Source organism: Lepidochelys kempii, chromosome 14 (genome assembly GCF_965140265.1).
Source record: "Lepidochelys kempii isolate rLepKem1 chromosome 14, rLepKem1.hap2, whole genome shotgun sequence".
NCBI classification, from domain to species: domain Eukaryota; kingdom Metazoa; phylum Chordata; order Testudines; family Cheloniidae; genus Lepidochelys; species Lepidochelys kempii.
In genome coordinates this window covers 20,874,216-20,900,722 of record NC_133269.1, presented here as the reverse complement: position 1 = coordinate 20,900,722, position 26,507 = coordinate 20,874,216, and the positions used below count along the sequence as shown (strand labels likewise).

The following is a 26,507-nucleotide window of genomic DNA, read 5'->3' as shown; positions in this document are numbered from 1 at the left end:
AACTAATGAAACAGTTGACAACAACCGTAATCAACACGAACCATTTGTTTGTGAATATACCAGGCCTGTGCGGCAGCTTGGCACTAATGGACACCAAATTGATCACCGGTGGGTGGTGCAGCACCCCTGTTGTTCTGTAGAAATTTGAGGGCTCCAGCTCCTCTTTTTAAAATTGGTGCCAGTGGGAGACCTTGCTGTGTCTCCATGCCTGACTGCTGGGGTCCTCAAAACCTAGCAGCTTGACAGTCCATGTGCTGGAAGTGCAAGAGATGTCATGGAAAGCCGCACAGGAGCTGAGCAATGTAGTTGTAAACCCTGTGGACCAGTGGAGAGGATCAATGCTGAGCTACATGCACAGTGATTTCTACCCTCCCTTTCACCTCATACTTGCTCCCTCTCACCCTGATCCTGTGTGCCCCTTCCCTTTTCCCCCTTACTTCCCCAGTCCCTTTCCCCTTGTTGCCCCATCCCCCTCACCCTGAACCCCCCTTCCAACTTCTTCAACCCCCTTTCCCCACCCTACCACTGTATAAGCTCAAACCCCGAGAACATGAGCATGAAGTAATGAAGAATCGTTACTCATCCAGTTGAATTGTTTGTTCTGTTCTTCAGCATAGTAACTGATGATTGGAGGGAGCAGTCAGATTTCTCCCCTGTTTGACATATGTTTATTTAATACAGAGAAGGGAAACCGGATGTTTGGTTGTGAACTAGAAGTGGGAGGTGGCAAGTGGCCCTGGGAAAGTAATCTGCACAACGTATGTCTCTCTCAGTGCACCAAGCTGAATTGCCAATATTCTGGTGTTTGGTTTGGCAAACTGATGCCAAATAGGGGATCATACGCAGGTGTATCCTTGATATACCAGGTTAATAAATATTACGTTTGTGGAGTGTGTGCTCCCTTTCTATCTCCTTACAATGTCGAGTATGAGAAAAATAGGGTGCCTGGTAATTAATTAATTAATTAATTAATCATATTAAATGGATAGTGGTGGAGCGCCTGGCCTGACTGGTGTGTCTCTCCAGCCTGCCCCCTCCACAACTTATGATTGGTTTAGTTTTATTTGCAGTGTTTATGTGTTTGATAATTGTTGCCTTTTCATTGTGATCTGCTATGCTTGGTAATAAGTTAGATAGTTACATATATGTTATGTGTTTGTACGGTTTTGCTTGCGCTTGGGTTTTTTTGTGTTCTTCCCTCTCCCATTCCAGAGCTCTCTCTTCCCTGTTCCCTGGCAAGTGGCAAGGTAATCCAAAATTGGTGCAATAAGTGTCTGTCATGTCATCTATAGACTTTCTACCTCCCAAGGATTTCTGTATTGGAGCAGGATGGAATATAATAGCACAAGTAATACAAACATTCCATTACCTTCATTTGTAAGACTAGACATCCAAAAAATCATTCTTAACACAGCCAAATGGCCCTGAATCTTAATTGTATTTCCTGGAATGTAAAGCGGGTCAACACTCCAAGAGTGTCGTCATTGTTAACGAAAGCAAAGGCAGATGTAATGCTTTTTCAGGACAAACACTTGACCATGGCTGAGATCATGACTGGGTAGGAAAAGCGGTGTCTTTTTGCTTCTCAACCAAATTGAGAGAGGTAGCCATCCTGTTCCATAATGTAACAGTCACTGAGTCAATTTCAGACACGCAGTGCAGATTTTTGATCTTTAAATTCACCATAAATGAATCTGAACTAATCATTGCTAGTATGTAGGGGCCTAACTTTGATGAAACTGTAACCTTCCACTGAACTATATAGAGAACCCCATCTCCCAACTCTGATTGCTGGGGATTTTAATGAGGTGCTTGAACCTTTTGTGGGCAAAGCTTGGCCTCAGGGTCATAAGACAACCAAAACTAGAATGGGTCTGGAGTTTCACATTAAAAATCTGGAACTGTCTGGTGGCTAATACATCCAGTGGGTAGGAACTATTCATATTTTCTCTGGCGCATGGGTCCAATTCCCGAATAGATGTCTTTTTGATCTCCAGTGACTTGATTAATTTTGTAATTCACTCCTCCATTAATACGCATGCTGTCTCTGATCATGCCCCTGTAACTCTTCAAATAGCAGCAGTGCTGGGTGAGAAACAGCCATGTAGAGGGAGATTTTATTCTTCACTTTTATTGGATTCCCCACTTTAAAAAAAATTGGAAAAAGAAATTGGCCTGTTCCTGGGGACAAATGAACCCTCAACATCTTCTAGCAGGCTATTGGGGGAATCGCTCAAGCCCTGTTTGAGGGGTAGAATTATAAGTTTTACATCTTTCAATAAGAGGGAAGATGGAGAAAGTATGATAGGCCTTTAGAAAAAGGTAGAAGAGTTTGACTTGTCTTCTGCCACCATCCCATATCCAGATTTGCTATAATCCCTGATGAACTGTAGATATGAACTCAATCAGATGCACTAAGCACAGGCAGAATTCACTCTCTCTTGATTCGGGCAGGACTTCTGGGAATGGGGTGAAGAAAATGACAAATTGCTGGCAGACCACCTAAGATAAAAGTCATGTAGAATCATGGCCATCCATGATGAATGTGGTAAATTATGTGCATCACCTAAATATATTAATAAAGAGTTCTATAATTTCCATAAAAATCTGTACAAATTGGACACAAACCCTGCCACAGATCTTTGGATCAATTTTCAAAAAATATTAAATTACCTCAAATTACTGCAGCCCAACATAGAAATCGTGAGGTGCTCCTAACTGAGGATGAGTCAATTGAGGTGATTAAGAATATGGAAGTGGGGAAAGCCCCCAGGCCGGATGGCCTCCTTGCCAAATTCTGTGCATGCTTCCTTGACCTCCTGCCTCATAAGATGCTTAAAATGTCTAATGAGTCACTCCTAGAAGACACCCTTCCCCCTGTGCAGAGGGAAGCCCTAATATCAGTTATTCCTATAAGCCAATAGTACTGCACTTTTGTCCTGATATCATGGAAGGTTCTGCTTCACTTCTGTAACTGATTGTCTGAAATATAACTTCTCGCTCCAATGGATGTTTCTGTATTGAAATTGAACAGAAAATCCTAGCACCAGTAGCAGTTGTCTCTTTAGTATCACCAACCTGTCAAATCCATCAGACCGGATGTCTTGCCTCAACTTAGGAGCCTGTCATGGACCATGGACCATTGTGGTAGGTTCTCTACAAACACAGAACAAAAAGACAGATTCTGCCACCTTGGATTAAGCTCCTAGCTACCCACTCTACCTGTCTCTCTATCTCACTTGCATTCTCTTCCTCTCCCTCTACACAGATGTATGCCCAAGACCTTCATTTGTGGCCCAATCCAACTTCAATTAAAACCAATGGACAGACTCTCTGTTGACATTAATGGGAGTTGGATTGGTTCTTAACTCCTTTTAATGCATAAAACATCTCATTCTTTTTTCCTTCTAGATTTCTCTGAACGTTTCCCACAATCATTTGGGCTTTTTCATTCCCACAGACTCTTTCTTAGAAGCTAGACTGCCTCTTTCTATTGATTGATTTCATCTGACTTCCAAGGGAAGGGAAAGAAGTAGGTTCAAGTCAGTCAGATGTGCCCTAGTAGTTAATCAAAGAAAATTTATAGCCTGGCTGGATGGTTCAGGCCAAGAGAGAGAAGCTGATTGGAAATATTACCCATACCAGCCTAATGATAGGGACAGGTTAATACCTTTGGGCAGACTTTGGCTTTAGTTTGTGTACGTACGCAAACCACACAGGCATGATAAGTTATCGGTCACAAGAGAACAGCTTCCCTTTCGTTGTCTGATCTTGCGCAAATTTTAGTCCAGCTTTTGGGAGCTGTGGAGGAAAGCAAATCTCTGGTGATAGTGGGTTTTGTTTTTAAGGAAGTAGCACTGAAAGGTCATCTCTTAAAAACTGTTTGAAAGAAGAGGAGGATCAACTGTTTTTTTTCCTGAAAGAGAACTTAGTGATGTGATAGGGAGAAATGACTTGGAAGTCCAAGTCATCTCTCTGGACAGACGCCCTGCCAGTTCTTCCCACCAGCCCTGACCTGGAAGGCATGCTAAGAAGGCAGCCTAAGTGTCTATGGCCCATTTGTTCCATTCTCTCTGGGGAAGGTTCCATATTTCCACACTGCTTCACAGTGCTGCCACCTCAGCTTGCACTGAAGACAAGCTGCATCTGGGGGATGGATGCAGGGAGATTTAAATCTTCTGGCCAAACTGAGTGATTGGAGAAGATAGTTTTGGGAACGAGAGAAGTAATGGTGGGCACATCTATCTATCTACCTAAGTTCTTCTGTGGACACTGATCTCTCTAGGATCTGTAACCATCACTGATTTAGAAATTCTGTTCAGAGAAGCACCCCAAAGGCTAGACCATCCTAATGTTGTCTAAAGTGCCTTGTTCTCAGTGAAGACCACACGTGGCTGGAAACTTAGTTGTTTTTTCCCACTTAGATCTGGCCAGTGAACGTTTGTCCCATTCTGGGGGGAAAAATTGAGATTTCAAAAAATGTCCTGTTCTGTACTGGGACGAAAGTGAGATCTTCTGATGTTTTTTTGTGAAAAATGTGTGTGTGTGAGAGGGGGAGAACTGAGATCTTTCAATATACTTTTTTAAACAAGAGAGAGAGATCCAAACCCTAGGACAGCCAGTGCCTGGTGCTTAGAGCACTCAGCTGGGAGAGACAGGTTCAAGCCTCTACTCCAAATTAGACAGAGGAAAGACTCTCCCATATCCCAGCTGAGTGTTCCAATCAGCAGGCTCTTCTGGGGTCGGTCCTGCTTAGTCTTTCATGTTGGAGCTGTTCTATTGTGTATAAATAATTAAATATTCATTGGGACAGAGAGAGAGAGAGACTCCATCACCCAGTGATTAGGGCTCTAATTCCATCCTGGACATGAGGAACCTTTCAGAAGAAAGTTTTGTTGAAACTGACCCTGTCACATGAAAAGTTTTCATTTCAATGAATTGGCATTTTCTGACCAAAAACCATAGTCTCGCAAAATTTCTGCCCAGCTGTGTACTCACCTCCACCCATGAGGAACAGGGAAATCACCTGGCTTTTTGGAGATAGCAGCATTGCTATGCTTTTGGGTGAAAGATGTCTGATTTTCCCACTCGGATCTCTCCCATAAATAGACCACTAACATATTTACCCAGCTGGGTAATATTTGAAATGTTGATAGAAAAACAGCAAACAAGAAACCAAGGCAGAAAAAACTGTGAAACAGGGACAAAGGATCTCAGAATGCAATTACTTCATCTCGAATACTGGTTAGGTTATTGGGCTGTTTTGTTTTTTTTTAAAGCCGTGTATGTTGTTGACTCTCAGCACCAGAGGAAATATGTTTTATTTTATCTCCTCCTGCCACATATGCAAAGCCCTGATAATTCTGCATTAACAAGCAGGCTTCATTTTTAACCATGCTGTCACCCAGCAGAGCAACGACACATCACTGCTGCTCCCACAGAAGTAGCACCTGATTAAATCATTTGTAACACTGATGTCACTGACAGAGATGTGCTCTCAACAGAGGATATATGCACCATGCATTTCCCTGCTGATAGCACGGAGAAATCAAATTGGCACATGTGGTTTGATGCTGTTGGGCATTCAGTCCCATCCCATGTTGTACAAACACTGAAGAACATAAAAGCGGCCATACTAGGTCAGACCAATGGTCTATCTAGCCCCGTATCCTGTCTTCTGCCAGTAGTCTGTGTCAGCTGTTTCAAAGGGAGTGAACAGAACAGAGCAATTACCAAGTGATCCATCCCCTGTTGTCCAGTCCCAGCACCTGGCAATCAGAGGCTTGCCTTGTGTTATCCCTTTGGGATCAGAGTTGGGAATTCCATTGGGAATTGTCATATTTGATGGGATTTTTCTTTAATAAGGAAAAAAAAAGCCACTGTGGGTTTGGGAGCCAGTAAAGTTACTATCCACCTTCCTGAAGCCTAGAGGAATGAACCACGCAACACGAATAGCCAGTTCCCGCCCCTTGAAAAAAAACCACCTTTATTCCTGGGAGTCATTCTTTCACAGTATAGGACCGCATCAGCCAGTTCTCCACACACAAAGAGTTAGGTATGGGGAGCCTTATCCTACAAGGGGAACAACTTTTTATTGGTTGAGTTCATCTAGGTATAAGAAATCTCTATTTCCTGAATTTTCTGAATTCTAAATGCACCCAGGGCTCAAGCCTTTACTCACCCAAAACTCACTGGACTGGAACTCTAGCAACCTGGGTTCTAGTCCTGGCTCTTCTACATGTTTGCTTAGTCCCCTTGGGCAAGTCACTTCATTGCTGTGTGCCTCAGTTTCCCATGTGTAAAATGGGGGTAATGCTATTGACCTCCTTTGTAAAGTGCTTTCTATGGTTGAAAAGTACTAGGTATACTACTGATTATTATTAATTTGAATGGAAGACGCCTGAGCAGTGAAAACTGATGAAGGACTCAGGGTATGTCCTTCAGTGGCCAAGGTTGCTGCAAAACAGATTCAGACTATTATCTTAAAGGGGCAGCATCCCACTTGGTCACAGTTGGCTCCTTGAACAGCTCACATGTGTATACACACATACAATATGCCCTAAAACCAGTACAACCACAGGCTCAATGTGCGTGTTAGCGAGTGAGTAGGTGAGTCCTGTATGTGTGTAAACACAGGTAAGGATCATCCCTTCTGGTGTTATGATCTTGCAGAATCCTTAGGTTACAGGAGGGCTTCTCCTGCTTGTGTGACAAATAGATTCCATCTTTGGACAGACACCAACTCACCAGCCTCACCCCTACTCTCAGAGAATGGGCCTGAATGGTGCGTTGGTAGCATAGGAGTACAGGAGATATGCACTAATCAAACAAACAGGCTGATCATGCTCACCTCTACTCCTGTGAGTTGGTCTTACTCAAGTGAGTAGCCCTGTTTCCCTCACTGGGACTATTTACTCAAGTGAGGGACTGAAAGTCTAACCGCTAATTTCTGAATTGGCAGTTTGGATATAAGTGGAAGTGTTTCAAGTGTGGAAGGTATTTGTTGCTTCACTTCCACTTCCTGTTTAACAATGCCATGCTGTGCAGTTGTTAAACAGCTACCAGGTTCCACCCCAGAGGTGTCTACATTTCAGCAATGTTGGGCATTGTTTATAAGATGAGAGGTTAGGGGGAGGAAGGACCAGGTTTCACCACTGTAATGAAAAACCTTGCCCTGTAGCAAAAATGTTCCTGCATCTTCTCTGAGTGTCACTGTAAGCGATTTATCATCAGTTTCAGTAAATAAGAACCTGCCTCTTCTCTAGGGGGCCAATCTTGTCCCAGGGGCCAGACAAATCCCCCATGGTATGGCTACACTGTGCAACAATTGGCAGGGTTTGGAGGTGTCAGTGTCCCCCTTCTGCAGCAGGGACTCAGCTCTGTGCTGGCTCCCCTGCATACTAGTGCAGAGATGGGACACAGGGAGAAGCTCATACATGGATCCCCTTGCCCAGTCCTCCTCTGCAGAGGGATGCTTCAGGGCTGTGGGGGGTGCTGAAACCTCAGGCCTGCAGCAGTGGCCTGTGGTGGCTCCCCAGCTGCTCTGCTCCCTGGGCAGGGAGCTTTCCTTTCCCCTCTTTCCCCTTGCACGAATCCCTAGTGCCTGGCCCAGCTGCTGGGCTGAATATTCCTGTTGCATAGCCTGCAATGGTGTCTGCAGGCTGGATGGGAGTGGTGCATTCCCACTGGTTGTCAGTGAAGTCCCATCTAGGCCTGTGCTGCCCAGTGAATGTGTTGTAGAGCCAAGAGGGAGGGAGGCTGAACGCTGCCTTTATATTTCGCTATAAGCACCATGTCATAACATCAATAAGACTCTCCAGGCCATACGGTCCTGGGACCGCAGCACTTTAAATCCCTTGTCTCTTAATGACTTTGTGCCTTCTAGAAAACCTAGCTTTGTGTAAACAATTTGTCATGGAGCTTCGGCATCCGCTTCCGTTTCATTCCCATCGTTTTTCTGGCAGATACTTAATGGCCTGTGTGCCCTTTAGGGGCCATGGCCAAGTCAGCGGGAACAAAGCCAACTATAAGCATAAACATCAGCTTCAGTGCATGACACTGTGTTCTGCCGAGCCGTCAAGCTGCCGATAAGTTTTGTGGCCTCTGGCCTATGTTGTCCTTTGTTCACAGCGCCCAAGGGCATCTGTGTGGAAATAGGATCCTCACTGCTTAGGAGCTCATCTTGCCCTGTTGATTCCTCCTCCCTTGGCATCCCAGGCCTCTGCACCTGATAGCACAATCAGCCCTTGCAGCAACCAACCGGGACGTTGCAAAGAGAGGATTAGAATGTGGAGGGCAGCTCTCTTGTCTGCAGCTGTGGATACAGCTGCCATCCACCATGTCCTGGAAGAGTTGTGACGCACATCAAAACTGGGTAGCTTTCTGTCCCTTTCTAGTTTTAGTGTTCTGGTAGTGAGGCTGGATGGTCCAGTGGTCCAGTGGACTTGGGAGACCTGGGTTCAGGTCCTTCCTCCACCACAGACTTCCTGTGTGACCTTGGGCAGGTCAGCCTCAATTCCCTGTCTGTAAAATGGGATTGTGGTGCTACCCTATCTCATAGAGTGTTGTGGGTAATTACATGAAATACTGTAAAGCAGTCAACTACATGGAAATAGAGGCCATGTAAATACCTTGGTGCATATGACCTGGGCCCTATTGTGCTAGCTAGAGTTCATACACCAGTGTACTTCCATAGTTCACATCTAGGCCTGAGAGGGTAGCTTAGTTCTCATGACCCAGTTAATCCCTATCACTTCCAGCAATGCCCAAAGAGTTTTCGGGAATTCCAGAGGATCATCGAAAAGAAATGTCTTCCCATCCACCAGGACCTTAACAATGTCCCTCACCACCACGTGAAGTCGCGTAAGCCCTTTTGGACCCATGCGTTTAACCTTCATCAATGCAACTTCAATCCTGTTGAGGCTTGGAAAGCCGAATGGAGTTCCCAAAAGCCACAAATAAACACCTCGTGAAAGACACGATGCAGAAGATCCCTGGCTTCGATCTCCCACAAAGCTCATGGGCAACCCTAAAGCGCATCTGCACAAACCATGGCAGATGAAGATACTTGCTGCACAAATGGAAAATTAAAGACCCTGCAGTGTGCACCTGTGGTCACGCAGAACAGACTATGGACCATATAACAACTCTGAACGATTCACAGATACGAAGGAGGATTCACAGCAATACACTCTGCTACTCCAGATGCAATTATCTGGCTTAACCATCTGGATGTAAAATTCTAGTTGTTGCTCTACACTTACATCAGCCGTATGAAGAAGATGACTTCCAGCAATGGTGCCAGTTATGATGTTTTTTTTTTCTTTTTGTCCATTTGGAACTGTGACGAAACTGCCAATTTATGTCACAGTCACTTCACTGCATATAGATCATGGAAGGTGCTGACTTTCAGTCTTACCCGCCGGAGCTAGACTCGAATAACATATAGAAATGTAAGCTGTGTATCTGGGCTGAAACCAGTTCTTTGAGCCATCCTTTATGTTCTTGAATAAGTTGCAATTCCTCAGATGGACACTAGGCAGCATGTGACTGGGAACTGTTCAGGGGTTCTAAGGTGAGGCAGCACAGTGAGTGAGCAGTGTAGCAGAAATGATTCTAATAACTGCATTCAGATAAAGGAGAGTTAGTTAGTCCTTTGGGGTCCAGTTCTATAAGAACATAAGAACGGTCGCACTGGGTCAGACCAAAGGTCCATATAGCCCAGTATCCTGTCTTCCAAGAGTGGCCAATGCCAGGTGCCCCAGAGGGAATGAACAGAACAGGTAATCATCAAGTGACCCATCCCCTGTCGCTCATTCCCAGCTTCTGGCACACAGAGGCTAGGGACACCATCCCTGCCCATCCTGGCTAGTAGCCATTGATGGACCTATCCTCCATGAACTTATCTAGTTCTTTTTTGAACCCTGTTATAGTCTTGGCCTTTAGCTAATCCTCTCGAAGGAACGCCACACACAGAGGCAGTTCACTGTGATTCATAGATTATCACATGGTCAGTTGGGATCATTCCACTGCGCCCCAACAACACAGCGTTGGCGCCATCATGTCATAGGACAGCCCGACAATGCAGCGTTGTCATAAGTGACTGTTCCAGCGTAGATCCAGCACAGACACCTGAACACTGAGCCTGGCCTAGGCCAGCTGGGACAAACAGGTGCCACTAGGCGTTCTAGGAAAAGTCTGGGTTTTATTCGCCAGACCCAGATCCCTGATGAGCGTGGATCCCAGTAGGGATCAGTGTCCATTGACTCCGATGGCTGTGGTTAAACAGCTTTGTTTGTCCCTGCTGCCTGCGTTTGAATTCTCAATGCTTAAGGCACTGAGCCTGGAGTGGAGCTGCCTGATTTGCAACAGGATCCACTTCAGCTTTCCCAAGGCACTGCGGGCCTGGATAAATTTAGATTGGGACCATGACCACTCACTGCACCCTATCCACTGATGCATTAAATCCTTCCCAAGCTCTAAAGGAGCCCAAGAAGGTCTTGAGGCAGGAAGTTGAGTGCTGCAATTGAGAGAAAAGTGGCTGATCATGGAAGGAAATTCTCCTTCATTTTCCCAGACAGGCAGCAGGTACTGGCTGTCACATCTGTGAGAGACTCACAGACACCAGAAATGAGCCACCGCCATACGGGAGCTGGTCTCCAGGACAGCGCTGCTGCTGTTGGTTTTATTGCTAATCACTCCCCGCTTTTCACGCTTAGAGTAAAAGGACACAAACAAACTGGAGGCGATAGCAGCTGTTTTCATCCCGCCTTCCAGCCCTGACAATGCGGAGACAGTTGCAGTGCCGGGATTTGATGGCAGACGCTTACTGGGGAGGGAGGAAATTTACCTTCTGCTGTAAATGACTGGTTCTGAAACTGTGTAAAACATACATCGGTACATGCTAAAATGAATACAGCGGAAAGGGCTGAAGACACACACGTGCGAATTCTTGCCTACGGCCCCATTGAAAAATACAGTGAGTCCCAGTTTCAAAAGTGCTCGGCACCCAGCTGCTCCCATGTTAGCACCTAGATTTCCAGAAGTCCTCAGCACCCAGCAGCTTGCATTGTTCTCAGTGGCAACATGTAGGTGCTGAGCAATTTTGAATATCTGGCCCAGTATTCTAGCTTTGTTTGTGACCACAAAAGTGATCTCACATGAGACTTCGACAAATAATAACGATAGAAAGGAGGAGCTGTGCCATCTCAGACTGTGGTCTCATCAGATCGAGCGGGGGTTGAGCTTATTTACAGCTTGGCTGGGAAGACCTAGAAGGTTTTAGGGACAAATTTTTAAAGACATCTAAAGATGTAGGGAGGCACCTAGTGAGATTATCAAAAGCATCTAGGCACCTCACTCTTATTGGACTCAGTAGGAGTCAGGCATCTAGGCACTTCTGAAAATTCTCACTAGGTGCCTGTCTACATCTTTAGGGGCCTCAAAGCCTTTAAAAATGTGGCCCTAAGTCCTTATGAAAATCAGGCCCTCGTCTCAAGTTGGACACTCAAAATCAGTGGAACACTTTTGGGCTTTAACCTCTCTTTGTCCGCTTGCCCGAGGGGCTTGAAAGTGCATGTTTGTAAATTGCTTTGAGATGCTCAGAGACCAGCAGCTGAAGAAATACAAAGCATTGGAATACAAAAATGCACATGCTGTACCTATCCTAACAGCCCCAGTCTCTGAGCTCACCACATCCCTGGCTATTAACTCCTGAGTTCCCTAAGGAGTCTGTCTTTGTAACAGCTGAGCCTGGCGCTTCACCGTGGGGGAGCTCTGCGCCCTTCAGAAGCCTTGTAATGTAGCCGGTGAGTTTTGGAAGAAGAATGAGTGGACTCTGTGCTGCAAGCCTACAGACGCTTCAGTGATGCATGTAGGACAAGGGCAGCCTGTGTTAGTATGATAGAGGAGAGAGGATGTTACACTTCTTTAAGTTTTGCTGTACCCCAGGCTTTCTCTTCTCTTGCTCCTCTGCACTGTGCTCATTCCAGGTGTGCCTTGTGTCATCAAGTGCCTGGCTGTGTAGTTGGTCTGGCTCACCAGCGGAATGAATAAATGCCTTCACTTTGCGAATCTGGGCTGGGGAGGAGAGATGCAGTCAAACAAAGGCTTTGCTTCTATTGGTCAACAGCTGCACTGAAACCTCTTCTGTCTCTTTGGGTGACTGACACCCCTTCGGATTGGGATGGGATGGGAAAAGGGCGCTGCTTGGCATTATTGATCACCTGCTGTCTGCCAGGCAAAGGAGGCCTGTCTTCATATGTTCATGCCATGCATCTGGGAGACAAGCACTGTACCTCTGCTCTGATGTCTTTGCTGCATCTCATTTCCACAACATTAGGGCATATAATGACTGCTAGCTCTGTATTGACTGGACACTATAACAGGCGTAGCCGGTTAGAAGTCCCCAGTCCGATAGCTGGACTCTCTAAGCCCGTGGTTCTTGCTTTTTCCATGCTGTGACCTCCCTGGTGCAGCAGGAAAAGGTTTGGGAGAGTGTTGTGACACACCTCCTCCACCTGGCCCTGCTAGGCTGCAATCTCCAGGTTGAGAACCCATGCCCTGCCTGAGCCAAATTCATCTTTGGGGTAAGTCTGTCAAAGTCCATGGAGTTGCACCAGGGATTGATTTGCCACAGTGGCTGTGTTCCTCTTCGATTGCCCAAATGGAGACCTTCCTTGTCTGTAGGCAGCAGGCTCAGCCTTGGGCTTGGGGCACTCTCCTGGCCTCAGTAGAGTAAGCACAACAGAGGGATTCCTTCAGCCAGTGCATTCTTGAAGAGTTCCTAGGCTCAAGCTTGGAACAGGACCCGGCAGGCAGAGATGGGCGGAAGGAGCTGGTGAACTGCAAAAGGCTGAATAAGTACAAACATCCCAAAGGCTCCCTTTCAGGGAAATCTTCCTCTTCTCTTAAGCAATTAAATAGGACCCAGAGCCCCACTAAAATTAAAATAAGAAAATCCATTTATTCTGGCAGCGACCATTTGTGAGCACCTTTGCCAAAACATTTTTGTGGTGCTGGTCTTTTCAAGTGGCTCCTTTGCAATAAAATCCAGATGCCATCGGTCCGCAGAGCCCTCCAGGCAACTGGTGATGTCCATGAAAGATGCCCTTTGTAATTAATTAATCTCCCCAATGCTGTGGTGATGCATTCCCAGTGGTTCCCAGCTCGTTTCTTTTTGCCGACCCCGGCAGAAAAGGAACGTATTCATTTCTGAGCGCTGAAGAAAGCCTTTGTGCTGGAAGGAGCTCACCAAAAGGGTTAAGCTCCTAACTGGGAAGAGGCAGCTGGGATTGCAGGAGTTATCAAAACACAAACAGAAGTAAGCAAGCTTTTAATTTGCCTGGCTGGGCTGCCATTTCCAGAGCCCCTTCCTTTGCTGATCACAGATAGTCCTGTTGATTTACTGACTGGCTGTGCTATGTCCTGTCCCAGTGGAATCAATTGGCCTGAGTGAAGCTATTGACTTTAGTGGGGTTACACTCAGGGTTTAAAATGTTCTGTGAGTCCTCCTGCTCTCTCCCCCTGGCCCTACGAGGGGCTGTCCGCCTCACCATGGAGCTGGGCGACCCTGAAGGGCTGGGCCTAGCTGGTAGCGAGAGGCAGGTCAGGCTGTTGTGACAGGGAGCTAAGCTGCCTTCAGAAGTTCTCTCTCCCTCTAAGGATGTGACAAAGGGTTTGCATTAGCATGGGGTACTGGAGCTGCGTGTAGGGGCTACCTTCCACCCCTGCACCGTGAACAGCACTCAGTGGTGTTTTGTCATGCGTATGCACATGGATATGTTCTCAAAAAGAAAAGGAGGACTTGTGGTACCTTAGAGACTAACAAATTTATTTGAGCGTAAGCTTTCGTGAGCTACAGCTCACTTCATCCGATGAAGTGAGCTGTAGCTCACAAAAGCTCACGCTCAAATAAATTTGTTAATCTCTGAGGTGCCACAAGTCCTCCTTTTCTTTTTGCGGATACAGACTAACATGGCTGCTACTCTGAAACCTATGGATATATTCATTATCCAGACTTATATGAAACTTATGAACGTAGGCGTAAATGTGTGCTCCCCTAGAATCCCCTGGGAACACTGTAACTATCAGGCTAATTAAAGTATTAGCAAATGCTGGTAATTATCACAGCTGCTTTGGTGGGAACTCTCACTTTACTTTGTTAGACCTGGGCCCTCTGCATCTTCACAGCTCGGGGTGAATCAGCATTTCCATTATCAACCCCCATCTCCTCCATCCCACTCACACCCTCTAGAAGTTTATAGTTTGCTTTGGTCATAAAACTTGTGTTTCAGGCTGAAAGCCTCTGCCACAAAGTCTCAGCACCCTCTGCAGCATTCAGTTGGGAATCTCATTTAAATCAGTTTTGTGGTATGGGGTGGGTGACAAACCCATGTAACTCGGCTCCCCCTGCCTCAGAGCAAACCTCCATGCTTCAGGGCATCAAGTCGCGTCCGGTTGATGAGGGTCAGGAAGGAGCTTCCCCCATGGGCTTGGTTATAACCCCCTACTGTAGGGTTTATTGCACTTTCCTCTGAAATGCTTCAAACAGGCCCCTGTCAGAGGCAAGGTACTGGACTGGGTGGACCACTGCTTTTAGCCCCTCTGGCAATTCCTGTGTTGTAGTGTATTCAAGACAAAGTCCTAGAAATGCCAAAGAGTGTGTAACCTGTCAGTCAGTCTTGTTCCTTTTTGGGTAGCAGGAGACAGGCAGCTTGCAGTATTGCCAACCCCAGCGCTCAAAAATCATGAACCAGGCCCCAGAAAATTATGAGATTTTTTGTAAAAGTGATAAATGTCAGATTTTTTTTTCCTTCTGTTTTTTTACCCATTCAGGTAGCAGCCAGGTGAAGTCTTCAGGCTTCTCTCTATAATAGTGGGGGGCTAGAAACACCCTCTATCTTAATCAAAAGAAGAAAGCAAGCTGAGATCCTCACATAATCCTTGGACTCTAGGCACTTGAAACCAATGGGAGTTAGTTGCATAGCCTGCTTAAGTGCTTTTGCACATCCCACCAACCACCTATCTGCACTGTTAGGTGCCTAAATACCTTTGTCAATCTGTCTCTAAGTGCCCGAGTCACTTTTGAAAATGGGATTAAGGCTCCTAATTCAGGTGAATTTGAAAATGTTACCCTTAGTCTCTCTGGGCTCCAGGTCCCCATCTATACAAAGGGGATAACAGTACTTCTCTGCCTTACAGATACTCTGGTAATGTTACCATGTAAGTCCTTGTAATAGTATAAGGACCTTGGAAGAATGGTGGAACTCACTCTGTCTCACTGATTTCATGTCTCTATTGAAATGATTCTCAAAACTCCACTCTCTTCTCTGCTGCCTACAAGCAGCTAAGTATTATCAAGATCTTGCTAGCAGCAGCCAGTCATGCTGCTTTTTCAGTTGTCTGCACCTACTCTCACACTTTCTTACCGCGTGTTAATGACAGTACATCATGAGGCTGGAATGAACGGCTCGTGGTTTGAAAGTGAACTGGGCTGTTTCTTTCGTGTAGCACAGTTCTAGGTCCTAAGGTCTTTGGGACAGGGGCTGTCTCTGCTTTGTGTTTGCACAGTGCCAAGCACAACAGGGTCTTGTTCCACGACTGGGGCTCCTAGGAGTTATGGCAATGCAAATAATACATGCTAATAATAAGTTGTAACCACTAAATTGCAAGCTCCCGTTGTTCTCTGTTGCACTGTACGTTTAGGTTCCCACCTGCAGAGATAGGGTTGCCACCTCTGAGATACAAAAACTCAGAACAGCCAGGATGATACTGAGCCCATAAAACTGGACAGCTGGCATCATATACTGAATGTCCTTACCGGTTTCTCAGGACTGCTACCTCAAAAAAGGGAGGATCCTGGGAAAACCTGGTCAGGTAGCAACTCTACCTGCAGACCCTAACTGCAACATGAGCCCCAGAAGGGAGAGAGTGCCATTAGATGGCAGCACACCTACTCTCCCAAGATCGCATGCATGCGCTCCAGCTACCTTAACACGTCTCATTCCCCTTAAAGAAGTTGAATGCTTCCCGACTTACAGTTCAAAGCTTCCAAATGGGAGGGAGACAAGAGAGTACCTGCAAAATGGGCATTGTTGCAACTGGTGCTGCTGTGCAAGGAAAGCTATTCACAAAAACTGCCTTGTCCAGCCGGCGACAGCTAATCCTCAGACTTGTGAAGGGCCTGCTCTTTGCACAAGCATCTGTGACACATGGCACGCAATAAAAAGCATTCCTCTAGAAACAATCAGTCGTTTCTATCTCATTTGTAACCTAACAACTCAGCCTAGGTTTTTGTTGGGGCCTTTTTGATCGATGGCTTTAATTTTGCTGGTGTTTTGCACAGGTTTCCAATCCAGATGTTGCCACTGCCAGACGGTAACTGCAATATGGGCCAGGGGCAGTTCATCATGGCACTCTGGTTGTCGTGCCAAGGGGAGGTCAAAGGCTAGGGGTCAGTTGCTGATTTGATTACAGGCCCTGTTTTTCAGGGGCAAAGGGTGTGGTTTCTTTGAGAGCCCTTCTTTGCGCTGAGGGGAAACCTGCTACCAGTGCAGCAGCTGGCGTCCTGCTTATTTTCAGTGTCCTCTGGGAAGAACAGGCTCATTTACAGCAGATAGCAGCTGTTTGCAGTGAGAATCAACAAACAGTAGATCTGAGGTGGCTTCTCACTTGGCCCAGGACAGCTTCATTTGAATGACTGGCATTTTGCAGCCGTTGGGCTCATTCAGAGGTGTCCTGAAAGCTGGCATGAGCCTAAGGGGATCGAACATGGTGCCCTGTGGCCTCTCAACTTCAGTGACAGCAGGAAGAATGAGTTTGTGATCAATATACTAGACTGGGACTCAGGAGGCTTTTGATTCAATTCCCTGTTAGGCCACAGATGCTCGGTGTGACCCTGGGTGGGTCACTTATTCTTCCTATGCTACAGGCGCTAACTTTCAGCTTTCCCCGGGGGTGCTCCAACCCAGCTCAGCCCCGAAGCCCCTTCCCCCACTCCGCCCCTTCCCCCAAAGCCCCACCCTTGCTCTGCCTCAACTTGTATGTGTCTGTCTTAACCAGATTCATGCAAAGGAGCTCATAGTTCAGGGTGGCACCGTGAGTTCGTTCCTCTTTGTCTAAGCACTGCAGCGAACATAGGACCAGCTCCTGCAGTCTTTTCTCAGGCAAAACGCACACTAGCATCAGTGGAAGCTTGGCCTGCATAAGAAACCCAGCATATGTAATTTGTTTTTGGACCTCACAGAGTTTAGGCCCAGCAAAGTGCATTGCACCTATGAGGGTGGGTAATCGTAACCCTGAATTCCCAGGCCTTTTGCGCATTGCATTGAATTCTTAGAGGCAAAGGCTGCCTTTGCTTTTCCTCACCACTTCACACCGAAGACGATGGGAGTTTCACGAATGGACAGGACGGAAATGTGGAGTGCAGAATTCCTTGGGGCTGAGGGGAAGGAGGAAAGCATTGAGGGCAGGGGGCGAGTACTGCACATTTTTAGGTGAAACCATTGTGCTGTCTCCTGGATAACCCCAAAAGATTGTGACTGACAGTCCTGGCCCTTTAAAATTCCTCATACCCTACAGGAAGGGAGTGTCTTTCTTACAGGAACTCAGTGTTATTGAATGAAATTCAAGCCAGGAGGCAGGAAATCCCAATGTGGGCAAGCAGGAATTTAAAGGGACAGGACTCTGATAATTTATAGATTAAATTGGTTCTTACTGTGCAGTTGCAAGCAATGGTTTGAGTTTTTTCTGGAAGTTCCCTGTTATGTTTTTATACCATCTCCTCCTGACTCAGATCCTGCTCCATCCTCCGCTGTACATGCTGATACCAGTGTAAAAATCAGTTATTGTGAGACAGGCCCATCAAGTGCATTGCCACATCTCCCTAAGGGTATGTGTCCACTGCACATGAAGGGTGTGTTCTTCACTCGGGTTAGCTAACTCAGGTTAAAAGAAAAGGCAACTCAGCTTTTAACTCAGGTTAGCAATTCGAGTTCAGCCCACGTTCCCCTACAGAATTTAACTTGAGCTGCTAAGCTGAGTTAAAACCTGAGTTCCTTGTCACGCTGCTTTATTAATCCGAGTTAAGAACATACCTTTTTTTTGCAGTGAAGACATACTCTCTACGTAATTAGAGAGTATGAAACTGCTCTGTACAGTAATTGCCTTGATAGATTCATAGATACTAAGGTCAGAAGGAACCATTATGATCATCTAGTCTGACCTCCTGCACAACGCAGGCCACAGAATCTCACCCACCCACTCCTGTGAGAAACCTCACCTATGTCTGAGCTATTGAAGTCCTCAAATCATGGTTTAAAGACTTCAAGGAGCAGAGAATCCTCCAGCAAGTGACCCGTGCCCCATGCTACAGAGGAAGGCGAAAAACCTCCAGGGCCTCTTCCAATCTGCCCTGGAGGAAAATTCCTTCCCGACCCCAAATATGGCAATCAGCTAAACCCTGAGCATATGGGCAAGATTCACCAGCCAGATACTACAGAAAATTCTTTCCTAGGTAACTCAGATCCCACCCCATCTAACATCCCATCACAGGCCATTAGGCCTATTTACCATGAATATTTAAAGATCAATTAATTACCAAAATCAGGTTATCCCATCATACCATCTCCTCCATAAACTTATCGAGTTTAATCTTAAAGCCAGATAGATTTTTTGCCCCCACTGCCTCCCTTGGAAGGCTATTCCAAAACTTCATTCCTCTGATGGTTAGAAACCTTCATCTAATTTCAAGATTAAACTTCCGAATGCCCAGTTTATATCCATTTGTTCTTGTGTCCACATTGGTACTGAGCTTAAATAATTCCTCTCCCTCTCCGGTATTTATCCCTCTGATATATTTATAGAGAGCAATCATATCTCCCCTCAACCTTCTTTTAGTTAGGCTAAACAAGCCAAGCTCCTTGAGTCTCCTTTCATAAGACAAGTTTTCCATTCCTCGGATCATCCTAGTAGCCCTTCTCTGTACCTGTTCCAGTTTGAATTCATCCTTCTTAAACATGGGAGACCAGAACTGCACACAGTATTCCAGGTGAGGTCTCACCGGTGCCTTGTATAACTGTACTAAAACCTCCTTATCCCTACTGGAAATACCTCTCCTGATGCATCCCAAGACCGCATTAGATTTTTTCACAGCCATATCACATTGGCAGCTAATAGTCATCCTATGATCAACCAAGCGTGTTGCTTGTACAATGTTATTATAAGAAGTTATTGCAAGTGATCCTGGAGGCACTGGGGCACTATAGTGTCCTCACAGAAACCAGAACCCCAGTAACTCCTGGACCTTGTTTTTTTACCAGTCTCATTGAACATAAATGGGCAGTATCATAATTGACATCCTTATTAACCCACTCTTCACATCAGTGCTGTTGATCAGTTTTCAGTCCGCTTTCTGCACTGAGAGCGTATTTGGGTGGATTAGCTCAATCCAGTTCCAAAACAGATTAAGCTAAAAGTGTCCACATGGGGAGCTAGTACGGAATAGCTATTCCAGGCTTTTTCTGTGTAGACAAGCCCCAAGAGCCTGATCCAGCTCCCACCAAAGTCCATGGGGGTATTTGTGGTGACTCCAGTGGAAAGGGATCATCAGGTATTGTTACCTTTCCTGTTGCATTAACTTCAATATGTATGATATTGCGTTCTTGTCTGTTATTTTTCCACATTGACAGTCTCTCCGCCCTAGCTCCCTGAGTAGCATCATGCTTTCTGTAGTACTGCCCTTCTCTGAGCCATTGAGACACTCAAATGTGTCTGGCTGGAGAGGGGCAATCCATATGCCCACCGCATTTCTGTTATTGACACAACTCAGAGGTACCATGCAAAGGTGGAACTGTTTGTTAATGGACATATCCAATTAAGGAATAGGGAAGAACATGCAGGTGGAGGAATGCAGCTACAGTCAGTAAGGTCACAGCAACCAATCAAGTTAAGCAATAGAAAGGAAATGGGAAACTCCCTTACTTGGGTTTCAGCCCTATCCCATGACCCTTGGTGTGGAGCCAAGCTTTCCCTTCTGTTTCCCGAAGAGCCACCCATAGGCCACAATTCAGCAAAGTTCTCAGGACGTGCCTCACTTGAAAAAACGTTCAGTCCCAGTGCAGTCAATGGGGCCACTCATGGGCTTGAAATTTGGCCTGTGCTTAAGTACTTAAGTACCAGGGCATCACAGCTCTTCCCCTTCACCACCTGTGCAGGAGAAGATGGAGTTAACCCCTTGGTCACCAGGACACAGATAGTGTCCTTGCACCCTGATGCTCACTCCCAGGTGATCATCGTCTGGGCCATGCTGTGCCCTGGACTCGCGTGCCCCAGTCCCAATGATGTTCTGCATTAATGTGTTTTCTCTCTCTCTTCCGGTTAGGGACCTGATGCCCAGAACCCTGGATGGGCAGATCACCATGGAGAAAACTCCCAGCTACTTCGTCACCAAGGAAGCACCTGCTCGAATCTCTGCCATGTCGAAGGGCACCAAGCTCATCGTGGTGGTGCGGGACCCTGTGACCCGAGCCATCTCCGATTACACACAGACTCTCTCAAAGAAGCCCGATATCCCCACCTTTGAGAGCCTGACTTTCAAAAACAGGACTACAGGCCTGATCGACACCTCGTGGAGCGCCATCCAGATCGGCATTTACGCCAAGCACCTGGAGAACTGGCTCCTCTACTTCCCCATTGGGCAGATCCTCTTTGTCAGCGGGGAGAGGCTGATCAGTGACCCCGCCGGGGAGCTGGGCAGGGTCCAGGACTTTCTGGGCCTTAAGAGGATCATTACGGACAAACACTTCTACTTCAACAAAACCAAGGGCTTCCCTTGCCTGAAGAAGGCTGAAGGCAGCAGCAAACCCCACTGCCTGGGGAAAACGAAAGGCAGGACCCACCCCAATATAGACCGAGAGGTGCTGCAGAGGCTGCGGGAGTTCTACAGGCCTTTCAACATGAAGTTCTACCAGATGACTGGGCACGACTTCGGCTGGGACTGAGGCTGAAAAAAAGAATAATTTAAGAAAAGAAAAAATATAATATAATATATATTTTTTTTACATATCAGTAGAGAGGGAAAAACAAAAATGTAAGCGTTGTGCTGAAAACACTCTCCGTTCTGTTTGTTCTTTTTGGCACAATGTCACTGCTTGGTTTGTTTCCTTTCTTCTATTAGCAGCGGGTTGGTGTCTCCTTCCACGGATAAGGCAAGGTGGCTGTGGGCCAAAGCTTGGTGCTGTTGAAGTCAACAGGGCTCTGGCCATTTATGTCAGTGGTTTCAGGATTTGACACTGTGTCTACAGAAAAGTCTGGGAGCATCATTTTCAAATTTACCTAAGTTCCATTTTCAAAAGCGACATAGGCACTTAGAGAAGCCCAACTGTCATTGAAAGTCAATGATTTAGGCTTCTAAGGCCCAGATTTTAAAAGGTATTTAGGCGTTGCTGTGCTCAGCCTTGCAATGCCTAATAGATTTAGGCACCTAAATCTCATCATGAAGATTGAGGCTCCTAAATGCATAAATCACTTTTGAAAATGGGACTTAGGCTCCTAAATCAGTTAGATATTGCAACAATGAGCGCAGCAACATCTAAATACCTTTACAGATCTGGGCCTTGATGACTAATGGCTGGATTTTTAAATCTAGTTAGGTGCCTAACTCCCATGGGAGGTGTCCAAATGCCTTTAAAAATGTATCCCTTAGTCACTTTTGAAAATAGGACTTAGGGTCCTAAATACCTAATTCACTTTTGAAGATCCCAAAGCTGGTCAGGACATTCTTTTTCCTGTGGAAAATTTTTTATCAATTTTTTTTCACTTTTTTATCAATTTTTCTTTGAAATTTTGGGGAGTTTGATCCAAAAAGTGGAAAAAAAATTCTGCAACCAAAAACCAAGCTTTTTTTCAGCAACTGGTGAAAAACGGGAGGGTTTTTTACATATAAAATTGAAATAATTTGGGTTTTGGTTGTAGAAAGCGGGGGAGGGGAGGAAATAGGTTTTGACAAAAAGTGATCTTTTGACATGAAAATCTCAGTGTAGTCAAAAGGCTGTTTTCCAGCCCACCAGCTCACAAGCAGCTTCCCCCATCACTTGTACTCTCTCCGGGTCGCTATTTCAGAGCTCACCCACCTCTTTCAAGATTCCCATTCAGAAACTTCACCAAGCCAACATGCGTCCCATTGGATGTCATCCATAGAGTTTGAGGGTGTGGCCCTCATGGGGTTTCATACTAAGAGGGGAGTCATTGTGGGGTGTGGGGGGACTCCATGTCCTTATATTCTTGAATACGGAATAACAGGGTAAGAGCCAGAGTTGTGGGAGAGGTGGCATGTGAGGTATCCTGCTAAGCCACGTTCAGAAATATGTTGGACAAGGCCCTCTAGGCTTCAGAAAAATCTTAGAAGAGAAAATGTTGGAGCAAAGGTTCATTTGAAAAAAAAACCAAAAAACCAGCCAGTTGTTCACAAGAGTGTGGTGAGAACCTAATGGCTGCCCTGCTGAGAACAAAATGGCAGCACTCTTCTGCGGAACATCGGGGAGAAAACAGGAAAGAGCAGATTGGGTTTGTCGGGTTTCTTCAATATGTTCGTTAAAATAATCCTCCCTGTTACGATACCTGGAGATCTCAATTCTTTGCCCTGATTCTTGACAGCTGTTTTGTGGCTTCTATAAAGTGAGTTGGTGGTAGCTATCCATTAATTAGGCAGGTGCCCAAATCACACAATTTGGCCCTTTTGTCCATAGTTTCATTAGATGATTATTATTTATATTAGCGCCTGGAAGCCTCAGTCATGAACCAGGACCCCATTGTGCTAGGTTCTGTGCATTACGATTGCTGTTTATTAGGTGTATTACAGTAGTGCTTAGGCACTTCATGGATCAGGATTCCATTGAACAGAACCAAAAGACAGTCCGTGCCATGAGGAGCTTACGGTCTAGGACAAGATGGAGACAGCCCGGGGAGCACTAGGTAACAATGAGACAATACTGGTCAGCGTGAAAAGCAGTGGTTCCAGCATACCGGCTGCATAACCGTTGTCAGGATTTTTTTTAGGCATCAAAGCAGAGAAGAGAGTTCAGGAGGAAAATGAGTCGATAATCGAAGAGGTCAAGATGATGTGTGTGAAATTACCCTCTAGCTCTGCAGGTGGTCCCTCCAGTTCCTGCCTACCTGTTCCAAAGGTAAAGAAAGCAGGTCAGGGTCCAGGGCTTTCAGGGCACCATCTGCCACCAATATCACATTCGTGTAAAGAGAAAGAGGATAGAGCCGGGCCTTCCACCCACTCCTGGCTCTCCTGAATCCACTTCCCAGCTTTTCTCCTAACCAGCTTAAGATATGATCCTGCACATTGCTGAGGCTATAGGGGCTCAGAAAGTAATTTCCCCCTCACTGCTGCAGAACCAAACCTGGGTGGATTCACAAACAGGACCCACTTCCCGATCTATTTAAAATCACTTTGTGTTAATGTTGGCAGGGCTTTCTGAAGGCCTTGGCCCCAAGACTGTCTCCCACTTGTTGCCCCCATAAAGCCTTATATGAGCTCAGTTTTCCTTACCCAGAGTCCAGTAACAGCTGGCTGGCAAGCTAACAGTAGGGTGCTAGAAAACTGGTAAGTCATTTTCTCTGCAGTACACCCTCCCATCCTCAGCACAAGAGGCCACAGCAACCCCACTACCTTCAGCCAATATGGTCATCCTCTGTCTCAGTTCTTGATTCAGAATGTTCCGGCTCCAGCTTTAAGCCCTTTTTTTGGCAGCATCCCGTGGCACAAAACATCTGGGTAAACATTTTATAATCGTCTTAACCAAACAAAGAACAAAAAGTAGCGATCAGATCAGCCAAATGCAACCCAGAACAAAGCAAAGCCACAGCCCTCGCTCGAGCACATAGTGCCTCCCTTTGTGTCTTAATCCTCGGAGAGGTCTGTCGAAGGGTGGAGTCATGGGCGGCTACAGTGCTCACCTGTTGTTAAGATCCTGGCCAGCTGTGGTCACAACAGCCAAATGGGCTGTGGCAACAGTCAGACTTTCTCAGCTGAGTAAAACAGAACTTGCAGATGAATTTGGACAGTGCAAGAATTTTCATCGCCACCCTGAACTTTCATCCAAAACTCAAACCAGAAGATTTCTTTTGGGGCAGCAGTAAAGCTGTTAACTTTCCCCCCTTGTTATATTTCCCTATCCACCTCCTCTGGACTTCCATTTTCTAGCCCCAAGTGCCAAAATCAGAGCAGATTGGTAAATGTTTTTAGCAAAAATCAATGACAAAGTGTGTTTCCTTTCCCCTGAAATTTGACAGTTTACTAGACTATTTCAATGAAATTTCAGAATGTAAAATGCTTTGACCAGCGCTATAGTTTCTGATGATCATGCTCAGCTGGTGGGGGTGATGGGAGAACCATCAAACCTGGCCCTTCTTTACTTGTTTTGCTATCATCGCTTCACCTGAAAATTGAATCTATGGCTTGGTTACAGCTGTCCTGCTGGCATTGCTCTTTGAACAGGCATCTCCATATATTCTGCTTCCCGTGTGAGCGTGCCATTTTACACCTCTAGTTCCAAAACTCAGCTGTTGTTGAGCAATGATATTGCCTCCTTAGGTACCAAATGGTTAAGCCTAACAGCAAGGCAGTGGCTGGTTCCTTGGAGGGTTGAGGGACCAATGCATTTTGAAGTTCACCAAAGGCTGAAGCTGTCTGAGTGACCTGATTCTGTTACCCAAAGCTTCTTTCAGCTTGTGGGTGAAGAGCTGGCCCCAGTCAAGTGTTTAAAATCTGATCCAAAAGCCACTGCAGTCAGTGGAAAGGTTCCTATTGATTTCAGTGGGCCTCAGATCAGAACCCTAGATGAAAATAACTAAAAAGGCCCAATGTGTTTCATCCAAACCATCCGTGGAAGTTTTCAAGATGTGGCTTTTTGGTTTTGGCCATACCACATCCATTCACATGAATTGGAACCCAGCATCTGAAAATCCCACTCCCCATACCTAGCACTTTGAAAAGGCGCTCTTGAGGTCTGCTGACAATTCCCCTTGTTTTTAAGAGAGGGCTACAGTATTTATGGTCCTTATGCATTCCCAACACACACAGGACACATTGAAGGGAAATGAAAGCCCTCTCTGTGAAATGTGGCCTATTAGATCGTGTTTCCAGACAGCTCTGACTCATGTAAGACGCTCACTCGTATATTTATATGACATAATACTTTCCCCTCCCCCAAAGCTGCATTACTCTGCAACAGGGAATCTATTGAACTTTGAACTTCCTGGCGGTGGAATATAGACTCATTTTAAAATATTTATAATGGCTGAACATTGTATTCAATATTTGTGATTCCTATGGCAAGAATCCCCTGGGCTGCAGATAAACCTCGGTGTCATTTTTTCAGCCTGGCTTATACATGCAACCAGTGCCAGACGTGATTTGTATGGAAGTGTAAATTACTCTCCTATAGGCTAATTTAGCCTTCCCGCATGGGATTTTGAGACATACCTAGTGACACAGGAAGACAAGTTGCTTTGAAAGCCAATAGGGTTTGTGCTTCTAAACCACCGAGGTGGCTCTGAAATCTCATTTAAATTTTCTCAGCCCCACTTGGCAACGTCTGAGGTACGTCTGCACTGCAGTGGAGGTGAGCCTGCTCCACATGCCGCTATACACAAGCTAGCTTGATTCTGGCTAGCTCAGGTACCAACCACAATGAAGCCGTGACCACACGAGCTAGCTGCCCGTTTTGGACAGTCCACGTGCTGCTGTGGATTCCCTGCTCTTAGCACTCAGGTTAGCTAGATTAAAGCTAGTTCAGGTCTCACTACACGTGCTGCATTCAGACCTCTGATGGCAGTGTAGACATACCCGGAGAGAGTCTAACAGTCCTGCAGGGTGACAGCGTGGGGGTTCAGAAGGAGGTATAAAGTTCACTAAAAGTCCTTCTAAACTTATATCCACTGCTGAATTTAGCCCATGTGCTTGTACCGTGTCACCCTGTAGTGGCCATTGGACCAGGCATTGTGACTTCCTAAGAGCTCCAGTGAAGCAGCCTCGCTGCAATTCCCCCCTGCACTGTGAAGAAATCAGTCATGACCTTCCAATCGCTTCCCAGACTCAATGGCTTGGATCTCTTATAAGCCATCATCTCCATTTGCGGACATTGACAATCCCATCTTGAATCATTTGTTAACAGAGTCAAGGACCAGTATCAAGTATCGGTGGTAGCCGTGTTAGTCTGTATCCACAAAAACAGCGAGGAGTCTGGTGGCATCTTAACAACTAACAGATTTATTGGGCATAAGCTTTCGTGGGTAAAAAAACAGCTGAAGAACTGTTGTTTTACCACAAAAGCGTATGCCCAAATAAATCTGTTAGTCTTTAAGGACCAGTATGTTTCATAAAGTGTTCATTGCCTGTAATCACTGTCTGCTGCTGTCAGATTGAGTATGACTGGCTCTGCAACAAAAGCATGTCGTGGGATGCCTTTGGAACAAATTGTCTTGCAAAGATAGAGGTA

At 45.9% G+C, this 26,507-nt stretch overlaps 1 protein-coding gene across 1 annotated transcript in view; it reads left to right on the top strand.

Moving 5' to 3' along the window:
- The window catches only part of LOC140897657 (heparan sulfate glucosamine 3-O-sulfotransferase 3A1-like), an 82,787-nt gene extending 61,475 nt beyond the window's left edge, over nt 1-21,312 (top strand). The window contains exon 2 of the mRNA XM_073310555.1: nt 20,381-21,312. Coding sequence (XP_073166656.1) covers nt 20,381-20,999 — 619 coding nt within the window. The 3' untranslated portion in view covers nt 21,000-21,312. The remainder of the gene's footprint in view (nt 1-20,380) is intronic.
- Nucleotides 21,313-26,507: the final 5,195 nt, after the last annotated feature.